We start from the raw sequence: 27,767 nt of genomic DNA, 5'->3' as shown, positions 1-27,767 counted from the left end.
TTACAGCAAAAAATTCCTCTCTGTCACTTAGGACCTCCTTCCCCTCCCTCCCCCCGAACCTGTTTTAGAGGTATCTATTTGCTTAGAAGTGATTGTATTGAACCAGTGGTTGTAGGAAAGAATCATTCGAACGAAACTTTTGGTTTCGAAGCCTTTTAAAGTAGCAAAAAAGGTAGCGCCTCAATAAGCAGCTGTTTTCCGCCATTTTGGGCGGGAGGGTGTAAGTTTGGGCCAAACTCCAACCCCCGGTCTTGATCTTAATTAAATTTCTGTACAAACCATAATTTAACTATTATAAACAAACTAAAAACGAATGGGAATTAAAATCATAATTTGGTATTCATAAAAATAAAGAAAAATAAACAAAAAAAGAATAGAAACTACATTAAATATGAGAGGGATACTACTCCCTTAATTCATAAGGACTAGTTAACTTCAAGGGTCCTAAATTTTGTACAGCAAACAACTCCTTTTAAAACAAAAGTTGTATTGATAAATGTTAGTAGAACGGTGATCATGTTACGCCCTCTTGAGATTAGGGAGCTGCCAAAATTGTTGGTCTATATTGTTTATATAACTGTAAGGCCCTGGGTCCTTCCTATATCAGCTACATATGCACAAATATCTTGCACCTATTTTAAATCATGATTGGCAAGAGATCAATTTTGGTAAAGGTCTTAAATGATCAAATGACCATACTAAAGCAAATCACACCAAGTTCATGTTTTTCAAAATTTCGTTCAACCATGTGACTGAATGGAAGAATCAAAGGATATTTTGATCTGTATAATTGGAGTAGATAAAGCAAGGGCCTAGGGCTGGATTCCTGGGCTCCAAAGTGTCCAAGGTGAACCCTGGGCATGAACCCAAAGGACCTCCCTATGTGGCCATATATCAGATGCCAGTTGACGACTAAAACAACAAATATCAAAGCAGCAAATAAAAATAATTTTTAATAAAAAGATGCCAAAATGGAATTCACAGAAGAAAAAGAAGATATAACTAATTATCTGTTAGCATCTTTACTAAGTCTGAAACTTCTCTGCTGTCTCTCCGATCGGCAAGGAGTCTTTGGCAGGAATCCTGAATTCGCTCGTACAAGCTATAACGTGCTGAATCTGTATCTAAGTCACATTCGCAGATCAGTTCAAGCTGTATATCATCGAGTAGTAGCATTTTCGAAGGATCTCCAGCTACAAGTTGCAAAATCGAAAATGGGGATAGGTTGGCGTCGATTTCATCTTCTGCAACTCTATAAAAGAATTCTCTTAAACAGCAAATACACATCACTTATAAAGCAGTTGTTTGGTAGGACTAAATTTGTCTTGTAGGGTGTGGGATGGAGTGTCTCTAAAGAGGGCCTAAGAGTCAGATACGCCTAAATATACAGTGGTAGGCACAGGGCCGTTCCTAAGGTTGATGGCACCCGGAGTGAAATTAATTACGGTTCCCCCAGCCCAACTCAAACATAAATAAAACAGCCCGAGCCGCGTTGCCCCCCTTTGAAAGGCCCTAAGTAGACATCGTCAGCACCAGTAATTGAGCAAACATTTATTATTCCATCTTTAAATTTTAGAAAAAAATCAAGTGGGTTATTTGATCACCAATTACCTAAATAAAATTACAAGAATTATTAAAAATATTAAAAGATGGAGTGATTATTAGAACATCTTGTATGGAATATCATTATTGTTACAATAGCAAACAGAGGGTAGAAGTAAAGTTGCTTACTTGGATGTTCTGCATGGTGGTGAAAAGTGCATAAGGGGAATTTTCCAAGGTGATTCCCAGAATTTGAGCTGAATTCTGACCCAGTTCTAGATTTTTATTTCCAATTTATGGTCTATCTTTCAGAATGTCTTAACCTTGCAGAAAAGAAAGAGTTGAAGTGGACCACTAATTAGAGCTGTACACACCTTCCTGAAATGCCCTTCCACCTAACATTTAAAAGTCCTTGAAAAGTAACTAGCTTAAAGAAGACGGGAGGGTCGGGGTGAGCACTCGGAAAACTCTAGCAGGACTTGATCTAAGCTGTAGTTCCTGTTGGCGCAAATGGCATCGAGTCGACGTTTTAGTTGCTGGTTTTTTCTTTCAGGAACAAGTAGCAAGATTGTCGCCCATATATATAGAGATAACAACATTAATCCTATAGACATGAAACAAACAGCAATAAAATATACACATGGTATATATGATATTGTAAACCCTAGTGTTGTGAACCCTCTTAGAAACAACAATATAATAGACACTCATATATAAATCACCAATACTCAAATTTCAGTTTATTTTTAGGGAGGAGCAGTCACCCTCCTGTAGCCTAAGAACTTGTAAATTCTGACCTTCTTACCTTAATTTCATCTGTTGTTGATTAAGAAGGCTTTCGATAAAAACTAGCTCTTATTTGTGTATATTTAAGCATATATTACAAGCTAAAAAAAGCTAAAAAAAAAAAACTTCTGTCGTATTCCTTCATACCCCATACCCTAAACAATTGTTGACTTTACATGAAAGAAAGCAAAATAAAAACCTAAATTTTGACAACTCCCATTGCTCTCGTTTCCTCAGAAGGACTACGAGACTATCCTTTGGCAAGTGTTGCAGGAACTCGTCGTCCACAATCAATGTACCGTCACTAGCCAGCACTATCTTAACCTCTTCGTCGTTAGTGATGCTGAAGATCTTCCGAGCTAAAACATATAAAAGCGATGCATGAATAAGGGACTATTTCCTGTAATTTATTTATAACTTATTCTGGGTTTAGGGGTGTGTATTTGTTTATGATTTGTATAGTGTTAGATTTTTTGTATTAACCATATCATGTAGAGGCTTTTAGTGCTAATAGATGTCATATCGTAAGGACCGATTTATATGCAAATTCTGGTAGATGACCTAACTTAAGAAATATGTTACGGACAGAAAGCGAGATGTCAACTGAGGAGGGGTGCGCTCCATGTTTGGGAAAGGGGACATCGCAGTGATTGAAAAAATATACATACTCAAATAGAACTCTCCACATTTGGACTGGTGGAGGAGTCCCCCCCCCTTCCTCAGCAATGACGCTATCCACAAATGGGTAGTTCTTTTGACATTAGTAGCAATCCAGCTGTGATAATTAAAACAGCGACAAAAAAGAAAAGGGAAAAACCGAAAAAAGTTTGTCAGCTGTGGTTATTCTGAACGATGAGTCTAATGGAGATAAAGGGAACACATTTTTCCCTTAAACCAACTTTTGATGCTCTTTCTAGTGGTATAAGTTGAATTCATGTATTCCAGGCGAATCAAACAAAACACAAAGTAGAAACAATAGGGACAATCTTTTCAAGACAGTGGAAATCAATTCAGTGGATATTTCGGCACTATGTCCAAGGGCCGGACATAGGGCCCGAAATATCCACTGAATTGATTTCTACTGTCTTGAAAAGATTTTCCCTATTGTTTATACTTTGTGTTTTGCTTGTAATGGAAAGGCAGTGAGATCTTCGTCGTTATTTTAAAGGCGAATTCAAAATTATTCCATTTTATGGGGAATGTTTCCATTTTCCTTGAAAAAAAAAGAAACAAATGCCAGGTATCCACATTATAGCTCCATAAAATAATCCTCTTCTGTCATTCTGAATTGTAGCAAGACCTGATAAAAAAGAGACATATGCCACTTAGTGGCGTAAGTCCCATTTATCTTTCTAACAGTAGAAGATGTTACAATTCTAACCGCACCATTCGGTTCCTCTTGCTGAGTTTACCTACGACACATAAGTAACTCATTTTTGACCCAAAATGGCATATGTCGTTGTTTTAAACTAGCTGTTGGGGTGGCGCTTCGCACCACCCCAACACCTAGTTGGTGGGGGCGCTTTGCGCCCCCCATGCCCCCCCCCCCGCGCGTAAGTCTTTACGCGCCATATTAGTAACGCGCCATTGTAGTTGTGTCCCTGTGTCCAACCTGTGAATATATATATATATATATATATATATATATATATATATATATATATATATATATATATATATATATATATATATATATATGTTTTTAATTACGTTAAACTTGCGAATATACAACATTCTTCGCTGTTCCATTGTCTGTGCATATAAGTACATATAAATGACGACCGGGACACAAATGACGACCGGGACACAGGGAATATAAATTTCGACCGGGACGCTCAAAGAGAAACTACAGACTGGGACACTGGGATACAAATGACGACCGGGATACTGGGAATATAAATGACGACCGGGACACAACTACAACGGGGACGCCGGGGGCACAGGGGGATATATAAATGACATGGGGACACAGGGAATGTTCGATTAGCAATCACCATCAACAAAGCTCAAGGGCAATCATTAGAATAATGAGGTATAGATCTGAATACGGATTGTTTTTCCCATGGATAATTTTATGTTGCATGTTCAAGAGTCGGTAAACCTGACAATCTATTTATATGCACAGACAATGGGACATCGAAGAATGTTGTATATTCACAAGTTTTACGTAGTTAAAAACATATATATTATATATATATATATATATATATATATATATATATATATATATATATATATATATATATATATATATATATATATATATATATATATATATATATATATATATATCTACATTCACAGGTGGGACACAGGGACACAACTACAATGTTGCGTAACTAATATGGCGCGTAACGACTTACGCGCGCGGGGGGGTGCTTGGGGGGTGGGCGAAGCGTCCCCACCAACTAGGTGTTGGGGTGGCTCGAAGCGCCACCCCAACAGCTAGTATTTATATATATAGATTGATAAAACCTTTGAAAGGGTTTCACCATTCCATTTTGAGCGATTTTAAGGAACGATTGGTCTTTTTCCGAATCGATACAGTGTCGATACTTGCAAATAGTTTGCCGTTATTTCACGCTTTGTATTATGTATTACCGTGAAAGACAGAAATCTGGTGAATGTCGACATTCACCTCTGAAAAACCGAAATGAAAATATTTAACAAATATTTTGGACATACGCCAAGGAGCTAAGTATTTGTTGACCAGTAAGCTTTGTCGGCCTTATGCAAGGTTTGATGGTGACACGTTGAGTTGTAAGTCTCAGAAATGGGCTTTAAATTAGGTTAAAATCTCAAAAATATAAATGCATGCTCAGCATTCGCCATTAGTGAATGGTGAATGTCAAAAAGCATAGTCGCTTGGTGTATGTCAGATATATTTGTTAAACATCCTTATTTCATACTTTCAGCGGTGAATGTCACCATTCATCTGATTTCGGTCTTTCACCGTAACATATATTTAAAAAAAATTATTTTGTTCTTATTTCTCTGCATCCAAATTTTTAAGAAACAATCTTGACACCAGAGCCCCAAAAGGGTTGGAGAAGAATAATGTATTCTGTTGCAAAATCTTTAAAATCACAAAAAAAATCTATGGAAAATACTAATTTCCAGTCAGAGAAGAGAAAGAACTTCCTCATAAGGTAAAAAACTATGATATTAAGTACATATTAGGTATTAGGATCTATTTGAAACTTCTACAATGTTTTGGTATCTTAAATATTCCGTAATGACCCGTTGGACAAGTAAAGCGAGAGTCTTCCTTTGAGTCAGATTTTGGCTTGGCAAATTGAATATTATTTTCAATCGGTCAAAGAGCTCGCTTCTTCAGCCCTTTGATGGTTTACCCGTGTTGAACAGGTTCAATCTTTCTTGATAAATTAAAATATCTAAAGTAAATCCTTTTATCATACGCACAAATCTCAAAATAGATTGTTGGAGGTTTTTTATACTTATAAAATTCGTATTTGTAAAAATTTGGCAAGTATATTGCAAGAAAATTACAGTTTGTAGTAAAGTTTTGATTTCAGGCTACTCCTATGTTCCAACTGCATAAGATCTCTGTATTATTCTTCCATCTGTCTTTGGTTAAGGAAAATTTCAAATCACCAAACAATCGGCAGAAAAAGACGATGGAAACAATGTGCAAAAGTAGAGTTAACGAATTAGTGTTGCGTTCCCTTTATGCATTTGAGGTAAGGGAAAATGCTGTCTAAATTTCAAATTTTCTTTTCAAAATCATACTCAACTCAATAGGGTCGATTTTAATATATTTTTATCTTGAACAGTTTTTGTTATTTATCTTAACATTAAAACAAATAAAAATGGCACTTCAGGTTCTAAGGTATTTTTGTCGGTATCAGTAAATAAGTAACGGTCTAGTCTTAGTTTTACCAATCTGATATCATTATAATATTTTCTTAATTTTCGATTCATTTCTTCCAAATACATGAAGTTCAATTCAGAGTTTTTCCGTAGATTATTTTATGTACAAGGGTGATCTGAAAAGTTCTTGGCCTAACGTTGGAAATGACATTTTATGGTCTCAAGCAGTGGCGTAGTTTCGTCAAAATCCTGGGGAAGGGGGTAGGCAGCTACCCTCCCCCCTCCCGTAGCAAATTACTTCCCTTATCTCGAGAGCTTTTATTTTTGAGTGCAGTTACATTTCACACTAACGCATTTTATTAAAAATTGTCAATCAGGGCTGTTAAGCGCAGCTCAAGAATTTGCTTGAGTAGCGCTTTCAGCAAAGCTGCATCCAGGATTTTTTTTTTTGGGGGGGGCTGCAAAAGGATTTTTCAGGGGGGTTACACATAGAAAAAAACTGAAAAAAACATAAATATTTGTTTTTATTCATTTTGTGACGTTTTTACGAATCGGACAAACATTTCGGGGGGGGGTGGGGAGTCAAACGCCCTAAACTGCCCCCTGGATATGGTCGTAATTGTCGCTGCCGCGCTAAGAAAAACCTTACAGTTTTGTAGATGTACGGCAATAACAAGTAATAGTATATAACCCATTACAAATCATAACATAACCATAATCAACTCAAACGTGAAATCAATCTATCTTATTTAAAAAATCAGCACAATATTTAACCCCCCAGCAAAAAAATAAGTCCCCCTAAAAAAATCAGCCTATACCACACTCCACAGACCCCTTCCTTGTTCTCCCCCATAAAAAAATAATGTTCTAACAAATAAAAATTTTTTTCTTGCATGAAAGCAGGTGTTCAGCCATCCTAATACTCACTGGCAACTTATTCCAAATAAGCTGACCCATATATTTTACCGTAAATGCTGATCTAACTGTACCTGTTGACTCAATTGCTATATCATCACTATTTCTCGTTTCATAATCATGCACTTGGCTATTCAAACAATAAAACTTCTTAAAAATTGCAGGGACTAGATCATTCATACACTTATGAATGATAAACAAACATAAATTTTTTGAAAATCTCTAATTTGTCCAACATTTAACAGATTCAGGGATCCATTGTCTCAATTATCTGACAAAGTGAGTCTGATACAAAACGTTCAATGTAGGCCTATTGTTCCACCTTTTGCAAAAATGTTTAACCGTGTAAGGAGACAAAATTCAAGGAGGGAGTGTGATATAAAGGAGGGAGTGTGAGAGGTATTTGTACTCTCAGCAACAGTAAAAATAGAAAAGATATACCGACTTATGGCTGCAAATATATTGTTGTCTCATCCAATTAAAACTGATTAGTTTCGTGAGTTTTTTTCGTTGCTTTGCATACATACATATCGAACATTATTACAAAACAAATTATTACCTTCAAATTAGCAGTCAAGTTCACACTCCAGGGCAAATCAAAATGGCTTAAAAAAGAGCATAGGAAGCGAATTACCGCTTGTGTCGGAATAAAAGAACTACCGGCACAATCCAGCGTTTAAATTTTTTTTGTCATTCCTTAACCTACTTTAAACTGCTGCATAATTATCTCAGTGGAAGTTCTGGCATATTTTGCGCATGGGACAAAATCTTGGTTAGCCCCCCCCCCCCCCCTGTCACCCACAAAACTTTCGGTATGAATTTAAAAAAAAATTAACAAAATTATTTCAATTTATTAATGATTTGTTTTTTATTATTTTTGATTTATTATTTCATTATCCCTTAATTATTTAATTATCATCACTTGATTATTGTTTATTTTTTAATTTATTTTTATTTTATGAATAAAATAATAGTTTATGAATTATTTTCATTTATTAAATCCCTCTTCAACCCTATTTTAATAAAAATAAGATTTCTAAAATTACAAAATTATTATAACCGTCAGATTATCTATTTTAAATTTGCGCCCTCAAAATTTCTGCTCCTGGGGCAATTTCTCCCTCTGCCCCCCTAAAACCACCTCCAAATTGTCTTTTCTTGAAAAAACAGGCCTCTTGAATGTAGGAGAGGGTAAAGGAAGCAAACGTCTTTTACCAGTAGGCCTACTAGCTTAAAGTCAAACATATTTATGTGTACATATCGAGCTAGTACTTCTTTTTAATGAAAATGACATTTTACAGTTTCAAGAGAGCTTTTATTTCTTGACAAAATTAAATCTAATGGTAAGCTCAGACACATAGTCAGTAACAAAATAGTTAAAAAGCTTTCCTTAAAGGAGGTAAGGATTTTATGCTTGAAATTTTTTTCAAGTTCAAGCAAATACTACTACTGCTAACAACTCACTGCAGCACCAAGCCGCCTGAGGCCATCACAGCTACGCACGCTCTTTCTTCATCTCAATCTATCCACTCCACAAGATGTCAAGGACAAGATTGGCAGATGGTCTAAAATAGCCCTCACATCTACACAGCAATCTTCACAATTGGTTCAGCTTTTCTCAACATTAAAAGTGTTTCAGAGTAAGAATACTTCAGGAATTAATTTTCGACTTTCTTTCTCGCTTTCACAGGTGTCTAACAATCTTTGTTTCACCAAATGTTTACCCGCTAATTTAAGGAAAGGAAGTTGGTTTGGTCTGACACTTGTAAAATTGCTGATTTTGCAACCCACTCAAGGATATCAGAAACTTTGTTACTTGGGATTAACCATTTCTTCCTCGGTCAGCTCTTTGTAGTTTACTGTATTCAGTTCTTGGAGTTTGGGCGTAGTAACTGGCAAAATTGCGAATGAGCAGGTATGCGTAGACGAGGCTACTAATAATTGCGAAAATCCTGAATCATATGACTCGAGAAGACGCAAAAATTTACACTTTCAAGAAGAAAGCAACTGTTATTACTATGAGAGCACAAAGTAACCTGAAGTCAGCAGCAGAACTGCCTACCATTGACCCAGCTTTGATGTTTCAAAGGCTGGTCACTATTGGAAACTGGTGGAAAAAGTTTCATCAGTTTTGGGTCGGTGGAGGAACCGTTGACCCACTTTGTGCCTGAAATCATGCAATTGGAAAATACTTACTCAGTTCCGGTTCCAACTTTGTAACTTGGGATTAACCATTTCTTCCTCAGTCAGCTCTTTGTAGTTTGCTGTATTCAGTTCTTGGAGTTGATTCCAGTTCGGCTTCCTTGATTTAACTTTATAAGTTTGGGCCAAAAGTATACTAAGGTCTGAAAACTTCTTTGCGTCTGAGCAACTTTTATTAAAAACTTTAAGAATTTGGCGATAGTATTTTGTAAGAAATACTATCCTTTTTTACTTAGCTTAGTTTTAATACATTCTTTCAACAGTTATTGGTCAGTACTATAAAGCAATCAAAAACAAGTTGCATGTTTTTCATAGTTAAAAATACAAATATGACAATCAGTCATAGTCATATTTTTTTTTCTTTTTCCGAGAGTTTCAAAAAAAGCATCATCTTTGACAAGTTGTTTTATATTCAAAAAATTCATATCCACGGACTGTAATTTTGGTACAAACATGTTTAATAAAGTCATTGAGAAAAGCTAATTTTCTAATTTGTCTTTTTGTATGTGGATATATACATGCAAGGCTAAAGCAATCACTAGTAGCTGACAGTGGCGTCAATTTGGAAGGGGGGGGGAAGGTGGACATTCTCCCCTCGCCCTAAATTTGTGGGTTGAGGCCACCGGTGGCTATGATAAATAAGCTTATATAAACAAGTTCTGTCATGATTAAGCCAACTATAAGGATCGCCCTGAACATTTTTACAAGAAATATTTTTCAATTGTCCATTAAAATTTTCCAATCCCACGACGAATAAACTAAGATTCTGTTCTTTCTTTTATGTTTTGAGTCATCTTTCTTGCAAACTAAGAGTTTATTAAAGTTTTATTCAGAAGCATTTAGAAAGTTTTTACATTATGTATATAAGTTAAGTTGATTCTCTAGGAAAAAATCTAAGCAATATTTCTAACTCAGTAAACGGATGGATTTGATACTAATGAATACGCTAATCTTACTCTTTTGATACAAATTAAAGCAATAGGCTTCTTGAAAAGTTGGACTTTCAGAGGGAACATAAACCTTAAAAAAGGAAAAAAGCAATTTTCCGAACATCAAACAGGATATTTCAAGTTTTCTGATGTTTTTCACCTCGGCAAGAAAACGAAGCAACGCCATCTAATAGAAAAAACAAGACTGCAGGGAAACTTAGCCACGGTCAATCCTTACTTCTAAGTTGGATTGACATGATAAATAATGTCAATAAAATTACCTTTTTCATGCAACTGACTGACTGAATTTGCTACAATACCAGCTTTGCGAATTCCTTCGAAATCTGTGATTTTTACCACTGCCATGCTTAACACTTAGATGCCATCTATTTTAGTTTCATTTGCTGCTATAGTAACTAATCATCAGTGAATCTTGAAAAATTTTAAAATGTTACAAAGGAAAAATGTTCGATCTATAAAATTGGAACAGAATCAAAAGATTATACCAAATTTTTTAAAGAAACATATACTTTACCCGGACAGGTAATTTTTCAATTATCAGTTACAAGGAGAAAATTCAAAAGAGGAAATGTCATGCGTAGTTTGTTTTCTACACGAAATGAACTATATCTTTTTATGAGAGACATTTAGTACAATCTTGAATATAGCCCTTGACCTCTGTAACGCTGTCTGTGCTAAGAGGGGCTTGATGTGACTCTGTAGGGTACAGCATGTACAGTGGCAAGGTCATTTAATGTTTTGACAAAACTGTGCGACGTAGTAAGATTCTAATAGCCTACTTGCGTGATCTGCTTTTTCCTGATTCATAAATGATTGGAGGCTATCTGAAGAAAAAGAACTTTCTATTTAGCCCATAATTATTTAACGTGAACAGTAGGCTTTACAGTAACCTTCTCTAATTATTTCGAGTTTACAAAAAGCTGTGCGACACACTAGATATTTTTTAGCCTACATCCATGTGTGCTATTTTAACACACTCTTAACCTTGCTTATGGGTAAATTTAGTTCAGAAGGAAATAATTTGAGAGAAGTTCACTGTGATAATGAACGACCCAGGTTTATAAACGTTGTGCGACCTCGCAGCACATTCCCAGATCCACCAGTAATTAAAAGCAAAAGATTACTTTTCTTGGAAAGCCTTTCGAAAGTCCAGGATAAGAGGTACGTGAAAATTGGTTAGATAATGAAAATGCTAAATGCTAGATTTTATAAATTTCGGTTATTTCTAGATATTGGTGACGTTGACGCAGAAAGTACTTAGTTATATACTAAGGTTCGGATTTCCAACCACGGATACAAGAGAAGGTTTCTGAGAGTGTTTTTTTTTTAAGTGCTTAAATAGAACTTTTTAAAGAGGTATTAAAGATTAAATAACATAAGGAATAATTTCATGAAATTACAGAGCGGTAAAAGATCTTTTTTTAACGTTCAAAGGGGCAAAAGTCTAATAAGGGGTATGGTTCTAGCATGGGCTTAATGAAGGGCATAGGTTTAATAAACACAGAAACTCCTGCTTCGGAGTGATAACTAAAAGACAATCGAATTCAAGTTCTTTTTCGCCATAAGAATCACTATATGTCTAGGAGCTAAAATGCTCATTTATTTTTTTTCAACATTTTACTTTTTGATCAGTTCCCCAACAAAATAATTTTTTAAAAGGGTGGCTTTAAATTGCTTTTAATTATGACTTCTCTGCTCATGCTAATAATATGTAGGACCTCATATGTCACACTATTAACAAAAATTGCCATTATTTTTATGATGTTTTCCGTCGAATCCATTTCTTTTGCCTGCTTTTTACAATTATCGTGAGTTTAACCTTATCAGTTCATGGGTTTATCAGTTCACGTGCATGAACTGCATACCTTTACTTTCTTACTGCTTAGAGGAATGGAACAAGGAGAATTCATTATTTAATTATTTGAACCTAAAGTGCAGCAAGATTTCTTACGATCCCATTCTTCCTCTAACTTTAATCACGCCCCTTTCCTTACTCGTAGTAATTTGAAACTGCGAAATCATTCTTTTGAGTTACATTTATTTTCAGTTTAAAATGTGACATCTCTCTTTATCTGGCTGTAAAATATTACAGCGCAGTTTATGTTGCCGTCTTCCCAAGTCTTTATTTTGGCTTTGATTTTTTTTGTATTTAAGTAATACTATCCATTCAAAAAATATGTGTTCTTAAAAATATATCATTTTTATAAAGCAAAACATTTTTTTACCTTTATTGCATGCTTTTTTCATGAAAGTAAATATCAGAGCTAAAACTTAAATCTAATTAAGTTTAAATCTAATTGCATAACAGGGCCAAATTTTACGACATGGAGAAATTATTGTGGGCATTGTTTTTTTTTTTTTTTTTAGACATAGCTGACCATTTTGAACCAACAAACTAAAAAAGTAGGAAGTGCCATTTTCAGGGAGAGGAACAAAAACCTCTTAAATTGATCAAAAAAAAAAATAAATTAAAGGTTAAAAACTAGCCAAAAGGAAATTAAAGACTAAGTTTGTTTATGAAAGTCAGTAAGGATGGTAAGTCTTGGAATGCGAAGAAATTACGCATATAACACTAGTAAAGCTTAGAATCTTAGGACAACACCTTGACGCCCTTGTCACCGCTTGACGCACTTGCTCTATTTTCTATCTTCACTTTACAAAAAACTGGATGAAATAAACTTGTTTTCTTTTGGAACTTAAATTTCAGTTGGTTCACTTTTACTTGAATTTGCTTTTTTAATGAAGAACGAGATGAACATTAGTACGGAGTACTTAGCATTAGCTCTGTTTATTGAGCCAGGACCTTAAGGAGCAGCAGCTTCTTTGTCTTTCTGGTAATTTCTAAGAATTCCTACTTGAGACCTTACTTTATGCTTTCGTAAGAAAACTAATTTTTGATTTAATTTTTGTAAGTGCAAGTTGTTTTGCAAGTTGTAGCTTGTTAAAATACTAGTTAAGATAACTTATTGCTAGCAAGATATTAGGAAGTAAAATAAAATTTTTAACCCAGGCACTTTTGATAAAATTCTAACTTTTTTGACTGAGAAGTCTGAGTAAAAAGAAGCACATTCTTAAACATTTTGGTTTCTAGAGATTTAAGTCAAAATTGGTATAATTTGGCTCAAGTCATGACCTAAAAACTATTCCCCAAAATTTCTGAAAACTAGCTAATGAGCAAAGATAATTCAATAGTCCGGAGGTACTTTGAAAATGTGCCACCATCACTGACTTTTACACATTTCCCATAATTTTTCTCTCTCTGCTTCTATTCCTCTCTTTGTATATCTCCATATTACTTTCTTTTACCCCTCCCCCCTCTCTCTCTTTAATAATCTTTCTAATAAAATTTCCAAGACATTCCCAGATAATCTCCCAGCAAACATTATCCGCAAGATTAAAACGATATATAGCATGTAATCAAGATATTATTGTTCCCCTAATTTTGTTGCTCCCTGGACAACTGAAAAGGTTGTCAGTGCGTGGAGCCGACATTGGATGTCAATGTCAGTTAATGCGTTTGATTTTCTTTACAATCACTTCCAAAATATTTATTTATTTTACAATAATGCCGATTCACCATATATGCGAAACTTCGATTTCGTATATATATGCATATATCCGAAATTTAGATTTCACTATATTTAATTTTACATGAAAAATTTGGGATAAATGCAACTACATGAAGTCAGCTGAAATTCAAATATCTTACACATAAAAAAAATTCCGAACTTAAAAACTTATTTTTCATAGAAATTCCTTTGAACCCCTTTTGAAGTTGGTTTTCCCCTTTTCCAAAACTAGACGGATTTTGTTGTGCTTACCTTAAGGCAAATAGCTTTAAATCTGATGAATTTTACATAATTGTATCTGGGATAGGCATATAAATTAAAATAATTTATCGGATGTATTGTGCTTAAAATTTTGTATTGTACTTTTTTCGTTACTATTGACAAGGGTTAATTTTGCTATGTGCTAAGGACAAAGTGATTAATCAAAGATTTCTTAAAATCTTTCTCTTCTCCTCGTTTCCCCCTTTTTGTAACAATTTTTGCACTAAAGTTTGTGAAAAAAGGACATCATTTCACGACTATTTTATTCTTCGTTTAATATAGCTGCTGCATAAAACCTATATTTCAGGTCACAATTAAATGGAGACGGAAGACTACCACTTTTGAAAAACGAGCCAGTAGTCAGGTAGGATGTTAAAGGCTTTCAAATTTCACCTAATTAAATTAAACCCAGAGGCTCTTTTTATAGAATGACTTATTCATTGTTAAGTTTTTTTTTTTTTTTTTTTTTTTTTTTTTTTTTTTTTTTTTTTTTTACCAACAATTACCAGTGATAAATGATAAAAAAAATTAGTTCTGACCGGCTTAGAAAAAAGTCATTTCTTGAATGGGCTTCATAGTTCAATTTTTGGATATTAGAATTTTATGTAGGCCTACTCATCTATTTTTCTTAATCAAGTAATATCTTTGTAGCAGTTTCCAATCACCCTCAAGTGAGACTCGGCTTTCAAACACTTTGTGGTAACGAATTGTGAGTAAGGAGCGACAGAGCTCAATAGTTACCGAACTTTAAAAACCAAGATATTCCTGTTCCCCTTTGATGTTTATTGGGGATATCAAGGCAACCCCTTGTTTTGAACCCTTGCCCTCCCCTGAGAATCGGAGACTATAAAGTAATCTGAAGAAACCAGAGGAAATAGAGCAAAGTAAGGAAAACTAAGGGAAAATTGGGCATTGACCCATGGTTGGCTGCCAGCCAATACGTTTTGGCTCTTAATAGGGGCAATATGAGTCCTAATTTGTAATGGAATCACCCATCTTCAGTTCTCCACAAACATTTTTTCTATGTGACTTGATTGGAGTAAAAAAAAAAAATGACTTCTTCGTAGTAATCAAATAAAAAAAAACAAGTTTTTTTTAACCTAAAGTAAGGAGCGACATTTGTCTTAAGTTTTAATGTTGCTCCATAACTTCAGTTGAAAAAAAAACTTTTTTTTTATTTGTTTAATTACTAAAGGGGCCGATTTGCACCTGAGCTCTCAAATTCATAAAGCAGCTCTTTACATTTAATTTAACATCAGCTCTAAGATCATATTTAAGAGCTGATGTTACTAACGAGTTCAAATAATAAAAAAGTGTAACTGTTCTCATACAAAAAAGTAAAGAGTAAAATTGGATAGACCAACTATAAATTCAGCAATATTTCGTTTGCAATTAGAAGAAAAATAGATTGTACCATCTTCATTAAAAATTCAATCAAAATTTAATCAATATTAAAGAACTCAAGACATTGAATGAAAAACTTGTTGTGACCCAGAAGTTATTATTTTGTAAATATAGTTTATTTTAATTTTAATAAATTAGTTTCTCGGCTGATGATGATCATTCATGTACGTCATCGGAACATCAAGAACTTTTGTATATATTTTTTACTGTCTAATAAAAGGACCTATCCCTATTTGGAACTCTTATTTGTTTCGAAAGAGCAACATCTAAACTTAAACATATGAGAAACTAATTACCCCGAGGAATCTTGTAAGTCTCTAATGACATCATGTATGTGTAATCCTTTACTTCATGCCAAAAATATTTCAGCCATATTCAGGAGCTAATTTCCCTTAGCATCCATATTGTATGTTTGTTCCTAATAGGGAATACTAGTGATCAAACCCCCCTTTTTGTCTTTCTTTGTCCACTTTTTGAAAGTCATGGCACCCAATACCCTTACAAAAATACGAAATAGCTTAGTATTGTTTAACCGTTAGCTATACTGCATATGATTTCAGTATACCATCCCTTTGGCCCGTCCATACCCTTAAAAACGAATGTAAAACTTTGTGGCAGTTCTACTTCAGAAAATGAGAGCATTTTTATGTAGCAAATCGATAGTTCTAAGCCAATGAGCTATGTCAAAACTTTCACTCAATTATAATTTGACTAGGTCGGGTCACCATTTCCGCTTTTTGGCCAAAAATGACGAAAATCAGCAAATTTCAGTGGCAATATCTGAAATTGGGTTCCTATTCACCTATTGTTTTCATAATTATGAATCGATTGGTGAAGTTTGGCCGAAGGCTAATCTGAGTCACGCAGGAGGAAATTTGTACATGCTGAATATAATGGTGTAGTTTTCATTAAGATCACACTTAAGATATCACTAGATCTCATTTGATAAGATCTCATCTGAAGAAAGTAAAAATGAATATATTCGTCAACAAAATTTACTGAATAAGTTATGGATTTCTAAAAAAAAGAAATATTACATTGAAAAATTTAATGAACAAAAAGGAGATATGCGGGGCGCTTGGCAGACCATTAACGGCGTGATTAAAGCCACAAGTAAACATGATAGCCTCATAAATGGTATCACTATCAAGGGTGTACAGTCACTGATAAGCAGCAGGTTGCTGACGAATATGGTAAAATTTTCTCTAGTATTAGAAGTAAAATCAAGGAAGACGCTTCCTACGGAGACACACGGAAAAGTGACACACTCTTCGAAGATAATAGAGGGGAACATCAGAACTTTCAATTTGAGACAGCATCAATTGAAGAGTTGGCGAAGAATTTAAAGTGAAATGCTACTGGTATTGAAGGTTTGAATCTGAAAGCATCCAAAGCAGTGTCAACTACTAACATATCTTCTTTACCTTGTTAACCTATCACTTGAAGTCGGCCAATTCCCTGACGCACTTAAAAAAGCGAAGGTCCTTCACTGTTCAAATCAGGTAATAAGCAAGATATGACGAACTGGCGACCTATAAGCTTGTTACCACTATTCTCGAAGATACACGAGAATAATAGTACACTGATGGCTGTGTGAATATTTAGACAAGCTCGTAATATTAAGTGAATCACAGTTTGGTTTCAGAACCAGACATTCATCTGTTCATGCGGCATACCATCTAAACGAGTGCGTTGATAGTGCCCTAGAAAGGAATCTTATCTTTCTTACTGTGTTCATAGATTTTAGAAAAGTATTAGATACTGTTGATTTTAATCTTTTATTAAGTAGGTTAGCTTGTTTCGGAGTTCACGAAAAGAATTTGGAATGGTTTCGGCCTTACCTGCATGGTAGGTCCATCAAAGTTATGATAGATGATGTTGTAGGAAAAGCCTTTAATGTGAATTGTGGAGTGCCCCAAGATTCTGCCTTGGGACCTTTACTGTTTTTGAAATATGTGGATGCAATGCGTTTTTACCTTCTTCATGCCGTAGTTACATCATTTGTAGATGACACAGCACTTACAGTGACGAATCCAAGCCTTTAATGTGAATTGTGGAGTGCCCCAAGATTCTGCCTTGGGACCTTTACTGTTTTTGAAATATGTGGATGCAATGTGTTTTTACCTTCTTCATGCCGTAGTTACATCATTTGCAGATGACACAGCACTTACAGTGATGGCGAAATATATTGAGGAGCTTATAGAGATAACTAATATAATTCTGGAGAATTTATCTCAGCTTACAAAGCCTAGTTTTCTTGCAATGAATATTGAAAAGACTAATTATGTGATTTGTCACATAAGTAAAGTTGTAAATAATTGTCATAGTATTCTTTTACATGGTCCAGTAGTCAGGTTTTTCAATGTAGATATCCAAGATCTTATTTCGATGTAAATTTTAGTTGGATTCGTCTTAGCAAAGTTATATTTTCAAAGTTGGCTCGCGGAGTTTGATTTAAGAAGATTTCACATTTTTTTTCCTCTGCATGTTCTGAAAGCAATTTATTATTCAGTTGTTCATCCTTAGTTAGTGTATGGTTGTTCATTGTATGCAAGCAATTTTTCTAGTCGTGTGAAAAGGGCCCATATTATGCAGAATAAGGCAATTACAAGTTTGGGTGAAAATCTTGCGTGTGGTTGTACTAAAGATTGTTTTAGAGGTTTAGAAATTTTAATTATTGATTGTATTAAGTCTCAGCAGATTTTAATTTTTGTATACCCGGTTTTAAATGGATTTTCTCCTCAGTATTTTAGTAGTTTTTATCGATATAATTCAAATTATTACGATTACTCTACTAGGAACTCTGAACAATATAGTCAATTGTTGATTAGTGAAATCAGGTATACAACGCGATCTGCCTTTATGGTTAAACATGTCGGTGTTATTTAAAGGAAGAATAAAAAATATTTTTTGAATAGATTGTAAATTATGGTGGTTAAATTTTATCACTCTTTTTTTTTCTTTTGTTTCATAACTTGAAAGGTGGCTGTTTAGAGACTGCATTGGTTTTCATCTGTTTTTCTTTTTTTTTGCGTATTTCTTTGATCTTGAATGAAAAAGTTATCATTTATATGTTGTTGTTTCGCTGCTTATCAGAGGCATTTTTGGTCCCTAAACTCAGCAGCATAATGTTGATTGTAGTACAATGTTAGTAATTTTTCGGTTGAAATAAATGCATACCTACCTACCTACCACCAAATATCGATGGGTAACTTGAATTTAGTTTATTTTCTTCAGTTATCAAAAAAGGATCACATGATGCATATATTGTTATCAAATTATGGTTATTAGATTTTCCGTTACTGTTGGTACAGGTCTGTTTGGTCCCACTTTAGGGAAGATACAAAAATAGAAAACTAAAGCATAAAGTGTTTTACTACAAAACAGGAATGCAAAGGGAGCAAAGGGGTTATATAAAGTGAAAATGGGTTATTTGAAATAACAGTAATGGGTGTAAGAGTAGGTACAGAGGAGAACTAGGGTCTTAAAACAGAAGAGGAAGATATTCAAGACATTTCCCTAAGGTAATAACTAAGGATAAGGTTAGGATTGAAGTTTCAAAATGAGATAAGGTTAAGGATAAGGTTAGGATTGAAGTTTCAAAATGAGGTACAAGTAAAGCTTATTTCGAAATTCGAGTTCAATCAGTAAGCAAAAGAAATAAGAAATGATGTGAATAAGAAATAGTTTTGTTAGTTTGGATATCTTCTCTTGAGCACAAAAGGAAAACTATATGCAATATTTTTACTAAATGTCTGGGGAGGAATAAAGGAAATGTAAATCCCCTCCTCTTTTTTATTTTAGAAAGATTAATCTGTGCAAATCTATGCAAATTTCTTAGAAATAGCCAAAACTCAACCTTTCAAGGAAGGGAATGTTGAATCCATGTTTTCTATAGTATCGACCACAGCCTAGATACCAATATACAGCAATGATAACTCCTATCTTGCCCATGAGAAGCTTTTGGTACAGATCTCTGAGCTTGGTGCCTCCTTCAAGCCCGCGCTCCGACGCGTAGATCGTACTACAACACCATAGGCGGGAACGCAATTTTGTTTTGTTGCATACATAGCTTAGATACCAATACCAGTTTCCTGTTACCAATTAGATACCAATACCAGTTTCCTGTCTCCAGCCGCTAGAATCGCTACCGCGCACTGTGTCCCAAAAATAAATCGAGTTTTCATAACTGTATATTGGTATCTAAGCTGTGGTATCGACGTTGAATAGTATAACGTTGCTCGGAGTTTGGAGAAATAGCGGCAGTAGAGGCAAAAACCTATAGTTCAGATTAACAACGAAACTCTAACAATAAAGAAAAGTGATCATGCTATATAAATCCTTTTCAGTCTAACCGGAAGAAATCAATGGGACTTGGGACCAATGAGAAATGTGCACCAAACGTCTCATAGAACTTTCGATCCAGCTATTTTGTAAGTTTTTCTTCTTTTCTATGACAACGCAGTAGTCACGCATTATTAATATGTTTAGAATATTTTTTGAGCATGCATATTAGAAAAGCCAGTGGACTGTAACATTTTACTAATGAAGAATTCACGAAAAAGCATGATTTTTAGGTGGAAATTGATGAGCCAATAAATCCTAGAATAAGTAATATTAAAGACGATTTATTGCGCTTATGAAAATAAATGACGAAGTCGATTAGAAAGAGTTTTAAATATTAAAGCCAGGATATGTATTAAGATATCGAATGGTTTATCATATATCTCAAGAATCAAAATATTGTCGTCTGATTGGCCAGTTTTAAGCCATGTTTGCCGACCCGTTTAATGACTGCTATTGTGAAGAGACGTGAAGGGCACAAAGTATATTTCGCGAGGGATAGGCAAGGGAAGGAATTTATAAGGAATTTTTTTGAAAATAAGCGTAGGATTTTCTTTTGAATATTTGGGCCTAAAAACTATTTTTTTAATTTTTAATTTTTTTCATTTCATTGTTAATATCATACAAGCCCGTGGAACTAAAGCCAAAAAGAAGAAAATTTTTTGCGATTTAAAACTTTATTATGATGTTTTCTTTATCGTTTTACGATGTATATGGTAAAAAATGAGAAGTAATTTTGCCAAATTACCAACTGGACGAATTTCTCCTTCTTGGTTTAATATTAAACATCAGGAGTTTGTACTTAATTAGGTCAAATAAGAATTCAAGTGTAAAATAATCTAAATTCTGGTTTCAAACAGTTTGTGGTAACGAACTGTAGTAAGGAGCGACCCGGCTCAATAGTAAACGAAGCTCTAAAAAACGGAACTTCGATGCTAAAAGATATATCAAAGGAATCTGATTTTTATGCTGATTTTAAATATATAAGTTTCATCAAATTTAGTCTTTGTCATCAAAAGTTACGAGCCTGAGAAAATTTGCCTTATTTTGGAAAATAGGGGGGAACACCCCCTAAAAGTCATAGGATCTTAACGAAAATCGCACCATCGAATTCAGCGTATCAGAAAACCCTACAGAAAAAATTTCAAGGTCCAATCTACAAAAATGTCCAATTTCGTATTTTTTGCCAGAAGACAGATCACGGGTGCGTGTTTATTTGTTTGTTTGTCTGTTTTTTTTTCCCAGGGGTCATCGTATCGACCAAGTGGTCCTAGAGTACTGCAAGAGGGCTCATTCTAACGGAAATGAAAATTTCTAGTGCCCTTTTTAAGTGACCAAAAAATGGAGGGCACCTAGGCCCCCTCCCACGCTCATTTTTTCCCAAGTCAACGGATCAAAATTTTGAGATAGCCATTTTGTTCCGCATAGTCGAAAACTACAATAACTATGTCTTTTGGGATACGTACTCCCCCACAGTCCCTGGGGGAGGGGCTGCAAGTTATAAACTTTGACCAGTGTTTACATACAGTAATGGTTATTGGCAAGTGTACCGACGTTTTCAGGGGGATTTTTTTGGTTTGGGTGTGGGGTTGAGGGGAGTGGGCTATGTGGGAGGATATTTCCTTGGAGGAAAATTTCATGGGGGAAGAGAAATTCAATGAAAAGGGCGCAGGATTTTCTAGCATAACTATTAAAAAAAAACAATGCAAATATAAACATGAAAAAGTTTTTTCAATTGAAAGTAAGGAGTAGTATTAAAACTAAAAAGGGACAGAGATTATTACGCATATGAGGGGTTCTAAAAATACTTTAGCATAAAGAGCGAGGTATTTAGGAGGAGATAGATACTTCGCTCTTTATGGTAAAGTATGTTTAGTAAATTCAACTATTTATTCTACGGCCTTTCTGATTCAGGGGTCATTCTTAAAGAATTGGGACAAAACTTAAGATTTAGTGTGAAGAGCGAGGTATTAACGAGGGGACAAACCCCCTCATATATATAATTAAAAATATAAGAATATAAAAGTTTGTTACGTAAGTTAATTCTTAAGTTACGTGTATTTTTTACTAGTAAAACGTTCGTTAAAATTAAAAGTTCTAGTTGCCTTTTTAAGTAACCAAAAAATTGGAGGGCAACCAGGCCTCCTTCCCCACCCCTTATTTCTCAAAATCGTCTGATCAAAACTAAGAAAAAGTCATTTAGCCAAAAAAAAATTAATATGCAAATTTCATTTTAATAATTTATGTACGGAGAGCCGAAATCAAACATGCATTAATCCAAAAACGTTCAGAAATTAAATCTAAAAAAAACTAGTCTTTTTTAACTGAAAGCAAGGAGCGACATTAAAACTTAAAACGAACAGAAATTACTCCGTATATGAAATGGGTTGTCCCCCTTCGCAATCCCTCGCTCTTTACGCTAAAGTTTGACTATTTGCCACAATTCTACTTTTTAAAACAATTAAAAACTTTAGCGTAAAGAGCGAGGGATTGCGGAGGGGACAACCCATTTCATATACGAAGTAATTTCTGTTCGTTTTAAGTTTTAATGTCGCTCCTTACTTTCAGGTAAAAAAAAACTAGTTTTTTTTTATTTAATCTATAAAGAGCCATGTGTGGTGTAATCATCCGATACAAAAACATAATGTTGGCAAACAGCAAAAGTAAACAATTTGTTCTAGAAAAGTATTACAAAAGGCCGTAGAATAAGACAATGGTAAAGGTTAAGAATTACACCTCTTCTGAAGGAGACATGCAAGAAAAAAATATAACAACTTTTAAATTGGCAGTTTTATGCTCATTTATATAGTTTGTTTTAAATTTTGAACAATTCATCCCAAGTCTTTTTCTCATGAACTCATAAAGCCTTAGGCTATTTAGAAAAAAGTAACATAACACTTCAGAAAAACTAATTCAAAAATAGATAAATATGAAAAAAAAACAAAGAAATTTGATTCATTAATACTTGCTGCAGTTTGTAAAGCAAGAGCTACTCTAATTTTCTTTGGTTAGTTTCTCTATAAAACTAGGACTGCATGAGACAATTTGTAGGGCGGGGGGCTGTGGATGAATTGTCAAAAATGCTATCCAAACTATAAAAATTAGCATAAAATTAGCAATATAAAAATGTGTCTTTTTTGTTCTAGCATGTCTTCTCCTGATAAGTTACGATTCTTAATCTTTACTGTAGACAATACCAAGCATGTACGCATTTTTTTTTTTTTTTATTCGACAGTATGAATAAGAAATGCCCATAAATTAAAGAAAGGGTTAATATTTGGAGGGGGCCCGGCGTCTTCCTCTGCGGATATCCCTGCCGGGAACACATTAACTTTGACTCTTCTAGCAAATTAAATAAAAAAAATTAAACGGAAAGTAAGGAGCGACATTAAAACTTAAAACAAGCAGAAATTATTCCGTATATGAAAGGGGCGGTCCTTTCCTCAATACCGCGCTCTTTACGCTAATTTTTTTTATTGTTCTATAAAGTAGAGTTGTGAGAAAGAGTTAGACTTTAGCGTAAAGAGTGGGGCGTTGAGGAGTGGACAGTCAAATTCATGTACGGAATAATTTCTGTTCATTTTAAGTTTAAATACCGCTCCTTACTTTCAGTTTAAAAAATTGTTTTTTATTTAATTCATTTAAATAAACTAAAAACTTTTTTTCATGCTTCCTTTCTTATGAATTAAATAAAAAAAACTATTTTTTTTTAACTGAAAGTAAGGAGCGACATTAAAACTTAAAACGAACAGGAATTACTCCGTCTATGAAAGGGGCTGTTCCCTTCTCAACGCCCCGCTCTTTCCGCTAAAGTTTGACTCTTTCTCTCAATTCTACTTTATTAAACAGTAAAAACTTTAGCGTAAAGAGCGACGTTGAGAAGGGAACAGCCCCTTTTACACACGGAGTAATTCCTGTTCGTTTTAAGTTTTAATGTCGCTCCTTACTTTCAGTTAAAACAACTAGTTTTTTTTTCAACTGAATGTAAAGACACACACTGAAAAGTAAAACAAACAGAAATTATTCTGTATATGAGGGGTTTGTCCCTCCCTCAATACCTTACTCTTCACATTCAAGTAATTTCTTCAAGTATTTTAGAACTTTTAAAGATTCTTCTTATTTTAATTAAACGACCCTTATGTTTCATGAGTCGGTCTTAAGAAATTGGAACAAAAAGTCTAACTTCAGCGTAAGGATCAAGATATTGCAATGCCACCTATATACAGAATAATTATTTTTATTTTTAAGCTTCAATGTCGCTCTTTGCTTTTAGTTGAAAAAAAATTATATTTAATTTTCTGGTCATTTTCAAATAATGCCAGGAAATCCAACTCCTCAACACGAAACATTCCTACGTCCCACAGAAAATATCTCAAAGTAAAGATCCTCCTATGCAAAACACCCTCAATCCACCCCTCAAAACTCCCCAGGCCATGCTCGCTAAAAATCCACCAGGAAAAATTCTTGCTGGCAATTCCACCTCAAATTTTCCTTAGCCTGCTAACATTTAAAAAATCTTTTTAAGAGACTTTAATTTCTTAGGGTTTTTTTCAAATCATTTCAGAAATCCCCCCCCGTGATCATTTTCCCGGAAACCTTCCCGGACACATTGGAAAGTTGCTCCTGCGGAAACTTTCCAAACAGAAAATTTCTCCCACTGAAATCCCCCCCCCCCGTTTCATGGGGAAATTGCCAGCAGGCAAATTTTCCATGCTGAAAATTTCCCCCAGAACATCTGTACATGTTAAATTTAGTCAGCAAAGACAAAGTAAGACCAATAAAAAGAATTTTGTATAGGAATTCTGACAAATTCCCCCAGTGTAAAATATCCCCTGGAAAGATTACCCCTCGAAACTTCCCTTCCCTTGGAAAATTCGTACCGTAGGAAAATCCCCCCAAGCAGAAAACCCCCCTCCAAAAAACGTCTATATGCTTCCTAATAACAAATAGGCATGCAATACTTTAACAATGGGTAAATTTCTTAGCTTACAGCCATTTCCCCAGGGGCTGTGTGGGTTATGTTATCTCCCAGGACATAGCTATTGGAACTTTCAACTATGCTGAACAAAATGGCCATCGACATTTTTTTTTACCAGACGGTCTTGGAGAAGAAGGCCGTGGGCAGGGTTTATCTTTCCTCTCATCACTATGGTCACTTGAAAAGGCACTAGAACTTTTGATTTCCAACCAAATGAACCCTCTGTATATCTTCTAGGATCACTGGTTCGATACCATCAGCCCAGGGAAAAACAAACAAACAAATAAAACACGCATCCATGATCTTTCTTCTGACAAGAAATGTAAAGTTCCACATATGTACATATACTGAATCTTTGATATGATTTTTATTAAGATTGCTTGACGTTTTGGGATGTTTTTCACTTTTTAAAAACTGGGCAAATTTTCTCTGGTAAATTTAAAGTTAATAAACTTCATATATATTTAATCAAAATAAAAATCCGATTCTTTTGATGTATCTATTATTATCAAAACTATGCTTTTTGGAGTTCCGGTTACTATTGGGTCGTGTCACTCCCAACTTACAGTTCGTTACCACGAACCGTTTGATAACAGTTTCATATAATGCATTTACTTTTTTTTAATAAAGTATTTTATTTTCAAAATAAATTATATTTTCGACAATAATAGAAGATGTATCTATTACTTCTTTTGTGGATGACACTGCGGTAACAGTATTTGCAAAACAAGTTGATGATTTAATAGCAAAAGTTAATGATGTTCTCAAAAGACTGGAGATGTTTACGAGTTTAAATTTACTGTGCGTGAATATAAAGAAGACGTTTTTACTGACATTCTATAGAGAGGGTGATTCTATTGATGTAAGTGGTATATTCCTATTGTTTGAAAAGCCTGTTGTACAAGTAAAGCCACTACACTTGACTTCCACATTGATATTTCTCTGACGTAGTGATTTATGTCTGTAATGGTTTATTTTTTTGTTTATTATGTTAAATAAACTCAAAAGCAAAGTCTAAGTCCTTTTTCATTGCTTCGAAGTACACGGCGCGGGAAAGGTTATAAACTACTTCATCCTTCTACTCTATGTCTAAGTTTGACTGTTTACCCTAAAACTTAAGGGGCAAATGCTCCTTAAGTGAACCTTTAATGTTTCTTTTTCGTGAAGGACTTGATCATGGAATGACTAATTCTTTGTGTTTACTTTAAAAAAATTACATTTCCTTTTAAAAATGCATCTCCTAATGTTTAAGGACCACGAATTTGACACAATAAATCATAAGAAACAGAGACATGAAAACTATGTTTCAGGGTTCTCGGGCACGCTGAATTTTATGGTAAAAATTTTATCAATATACTGTGCATCACTTTAGAGCATGCAATCCCTTTTCTCTATAGTTTTACGAATTTTCTTAAGGTACTTGTATAATGAGTTATATGTTTAACATAGTAAGGTATATATAATATAATATGGTGACTTCAAAATTAAAAGGTTTTAAATTTGGAAATTCCAAATATGGTTTTCTTTGGTGTACACATTCTTTAATTATTTTTTTAGCTTTCTTTTCTATTGATATAGGTTGTATATAGTTATAGGTTGTATATTGATATAGATCCTTGCTATTTATTATCATGTCTTCTAGGGTCGAGTACATTACAATAATTTGTAATAATTCGATTCTATTTCATTTTTAGAGATGACCTTATATCGAATGAACATGGTGACTCAAATGATTTCCGCTCTCGGTTGCCACCATGGAATCCTCATTTTGTAAATGCCAAAACTCTTTCGAAGGTATGGTTTTGTTTTCTCCGGATGTTTTTCATAAGATCTCTCAAAATTTTATTCTAGAGCTATTTTACCGAGCAAGATGTTGTACAAAAGTTTGGATGATTTTTTAATTATGCCTGGGTAGATTATAGTCATACTTGGACAAATCATAATTAATCACGACGAGAGCGTAAGTTCTATTCCTGTTCTATTACCTATTTTGGTTAAGTATATGATCTATAACCATGTTCTATTAACCTGGTCTGTAACCTGTTCTATTAAGAAAACCTACCTCCACTTCAGTCCTCACTTTCTTCATTCTATTAGTGAATGATGTTAACTTTTGTTAATTAAAGTGGTGTAGGCAAACTTTTCTTCTTTATTAAGAAATTATTCCATAACAAAACAATACAAGTTTGCATATTCATTTTTCAAACAGTTCGTGGTAACGAACTGTAGTAAGGAGCGAACCGGCTCAATAGAAACCATAACTCTAAAAAATGGAATTTTGATACCAATAGCTACATCAAAAGAATTGCATTTTAATACTGATTTTAAATATATAAGTTTCATCAAGTTTAGTCTTACGCATCAAAAGTCACGAGCCTGAGAAAATTTGCGTTATTTTAGAAAATAGGGGAAACACCCCCTTAAAGTCATAGAATCTTAACGAAAATTACACCATCAGATTCAGCGTATCAGAGAACCCTACTGTAGAAGTTTCAAGCTCCTATCTACAAAAATGTGGAATTTTATATTTTTTGCCAGAAGGCAGATCACGGATGCGTGTTTATTTGTTTTTTTTTCCCAGGGGTGATCGTATCGACCCAGTTGTCCTAGAATGTTGCGAGAGGGCTCATTCTAACGGAAATGAAAAGTTCTAGTGCCCTTTATAAGTGACCAAAAAATTGGAGGGCACCTAGGCCCCCTCCCACGCTAATTATTTTCCAAAAGTCAACGGATCAAAATTCTGAGATAGCCATTTTATTCAACGTAGTCGAAAAACCTTATGACTATGTCTTTGGAGACGACTTACTCCTCCCCAGTCCCCGTGGGAGGGGCTATAAGTTACAAACTTTGACCAGTGCTTACATATAGTAATGGTTATTGGGAAGTGTACAGGCGTTTTCAGGAGGATTTTTTGATTGGGGGAGGGGTTGAGAAGAGGAGGATATACTGGGGGAACTTTCCATTGAGGAAATTGTCATGGGGGAA

At 34.4% G+C, this 27,767-nt stretch overlaps 2 protein-coding genes across 5 annotated transcripts in view; one reads left to right on the top strand and one right to left on the bottom strand.

Moving 5' to 3' along the window:
- Positions 1-936: 936 nt before the first annotated feature.
- Positions 937-10,619, bottom strand: LOC136043293 (uncharacterized). The gene is made up of 3 exons (XM_065728223.1): positions 10,487-10,619; positions 2,528-2,687; positions 937-1,252 (listed from the first exon to the last, which is right to left on the bottom strand). The coding sequence occupies exons 1-3, from the start codon at positions 10,569-10,571 to the stop codon at positions 1,003-1,005; spliced, it is 495 nt and encodes a 164-aa protein (XP_065584295.1). The 5' UTR covers positions 10,572-10,619; the 3' UTR covers positions 937-1,002.
- The window catches only part of LOC136043266 (histone-lysine N-methyltransferase PRDM16-like), a 152,275-nt gene continuing 135,080 nt past the window's right edge, over positions 10,573-27,767 (top strand). Inside the window, exons 1-4 of one of the 4 annotated variants that reach the window (XM_065728204.1) lie at positions 10,573-10,748; positions 14,364-14,420; positions 19,810-19,893; positions 26,477-26,576. In XM_065728204.1, coding sequence (XP_065584276.1) covers positions 10,654-10,748; positions 14,364-14,420; positions 19,810-19,893; positions 26,477-26,576 — 336 coding nt within the window. In that variant the 5' untranslated portion in view covers positions 10,573-10,653. Of the gene's footprint in view, positions 10,749-10,845; positions 11,388-14,363; positions 14,421-19,809; positions 19,894-26,476; positions 26,577-27,767 lie in introns of those variants that run through there. The other 3 variants (XR_010621582.1, XM_065728209.1, XM_065728200.1) reach the window with 3 other exon arrangements.

Source organism: Artemia franciscana, chromosome 2, assembly GCF_032884065.1.
Source record: "Artemia franciscana chromosome 2, ASM3288406v1, whole genome shotgun sequence".
NCBI classification, from domain to species: Eukaryota; Metazoa; Arthropoda; class Branchiopoda; order Anostraca; family Artemiidae; genus Artemia; species Artemia franciscana.
The sequence above is the reverse complement of the archived record's forward strand: the minus strand, read 5'-3'. Positions and strand labels throughout refer to the sequence as shown.

What these genes read in the sequence shown, in the direction of transcription:
- LOC136043293 (XM_065728223.1), bottom strand. Translation starts at nt 10,571, where the DNA reads ATGGCAGTGGTAAAAATCACAGATTTCGAAGGAATTCGCAAAGCTGGT. An exon ending in CAGTCAGTTGCATGAAAAAG is followed by an intron (nt 2,688 to 10,486) that starts GTAATTTTATTG and finishes TATATGTTTTAG; the next exon opens with CTCGGAAGATCTTCAGCATC. An exon ending in TGGGAGTTGTCAAAATTTAG is followed by an intron (nt 1,253 to 2,527) that starts GTTTTTATTTTG and finishes ATTCTTTTATAG; the next exon opens with AGTTGCAGAAGATGAAATCG.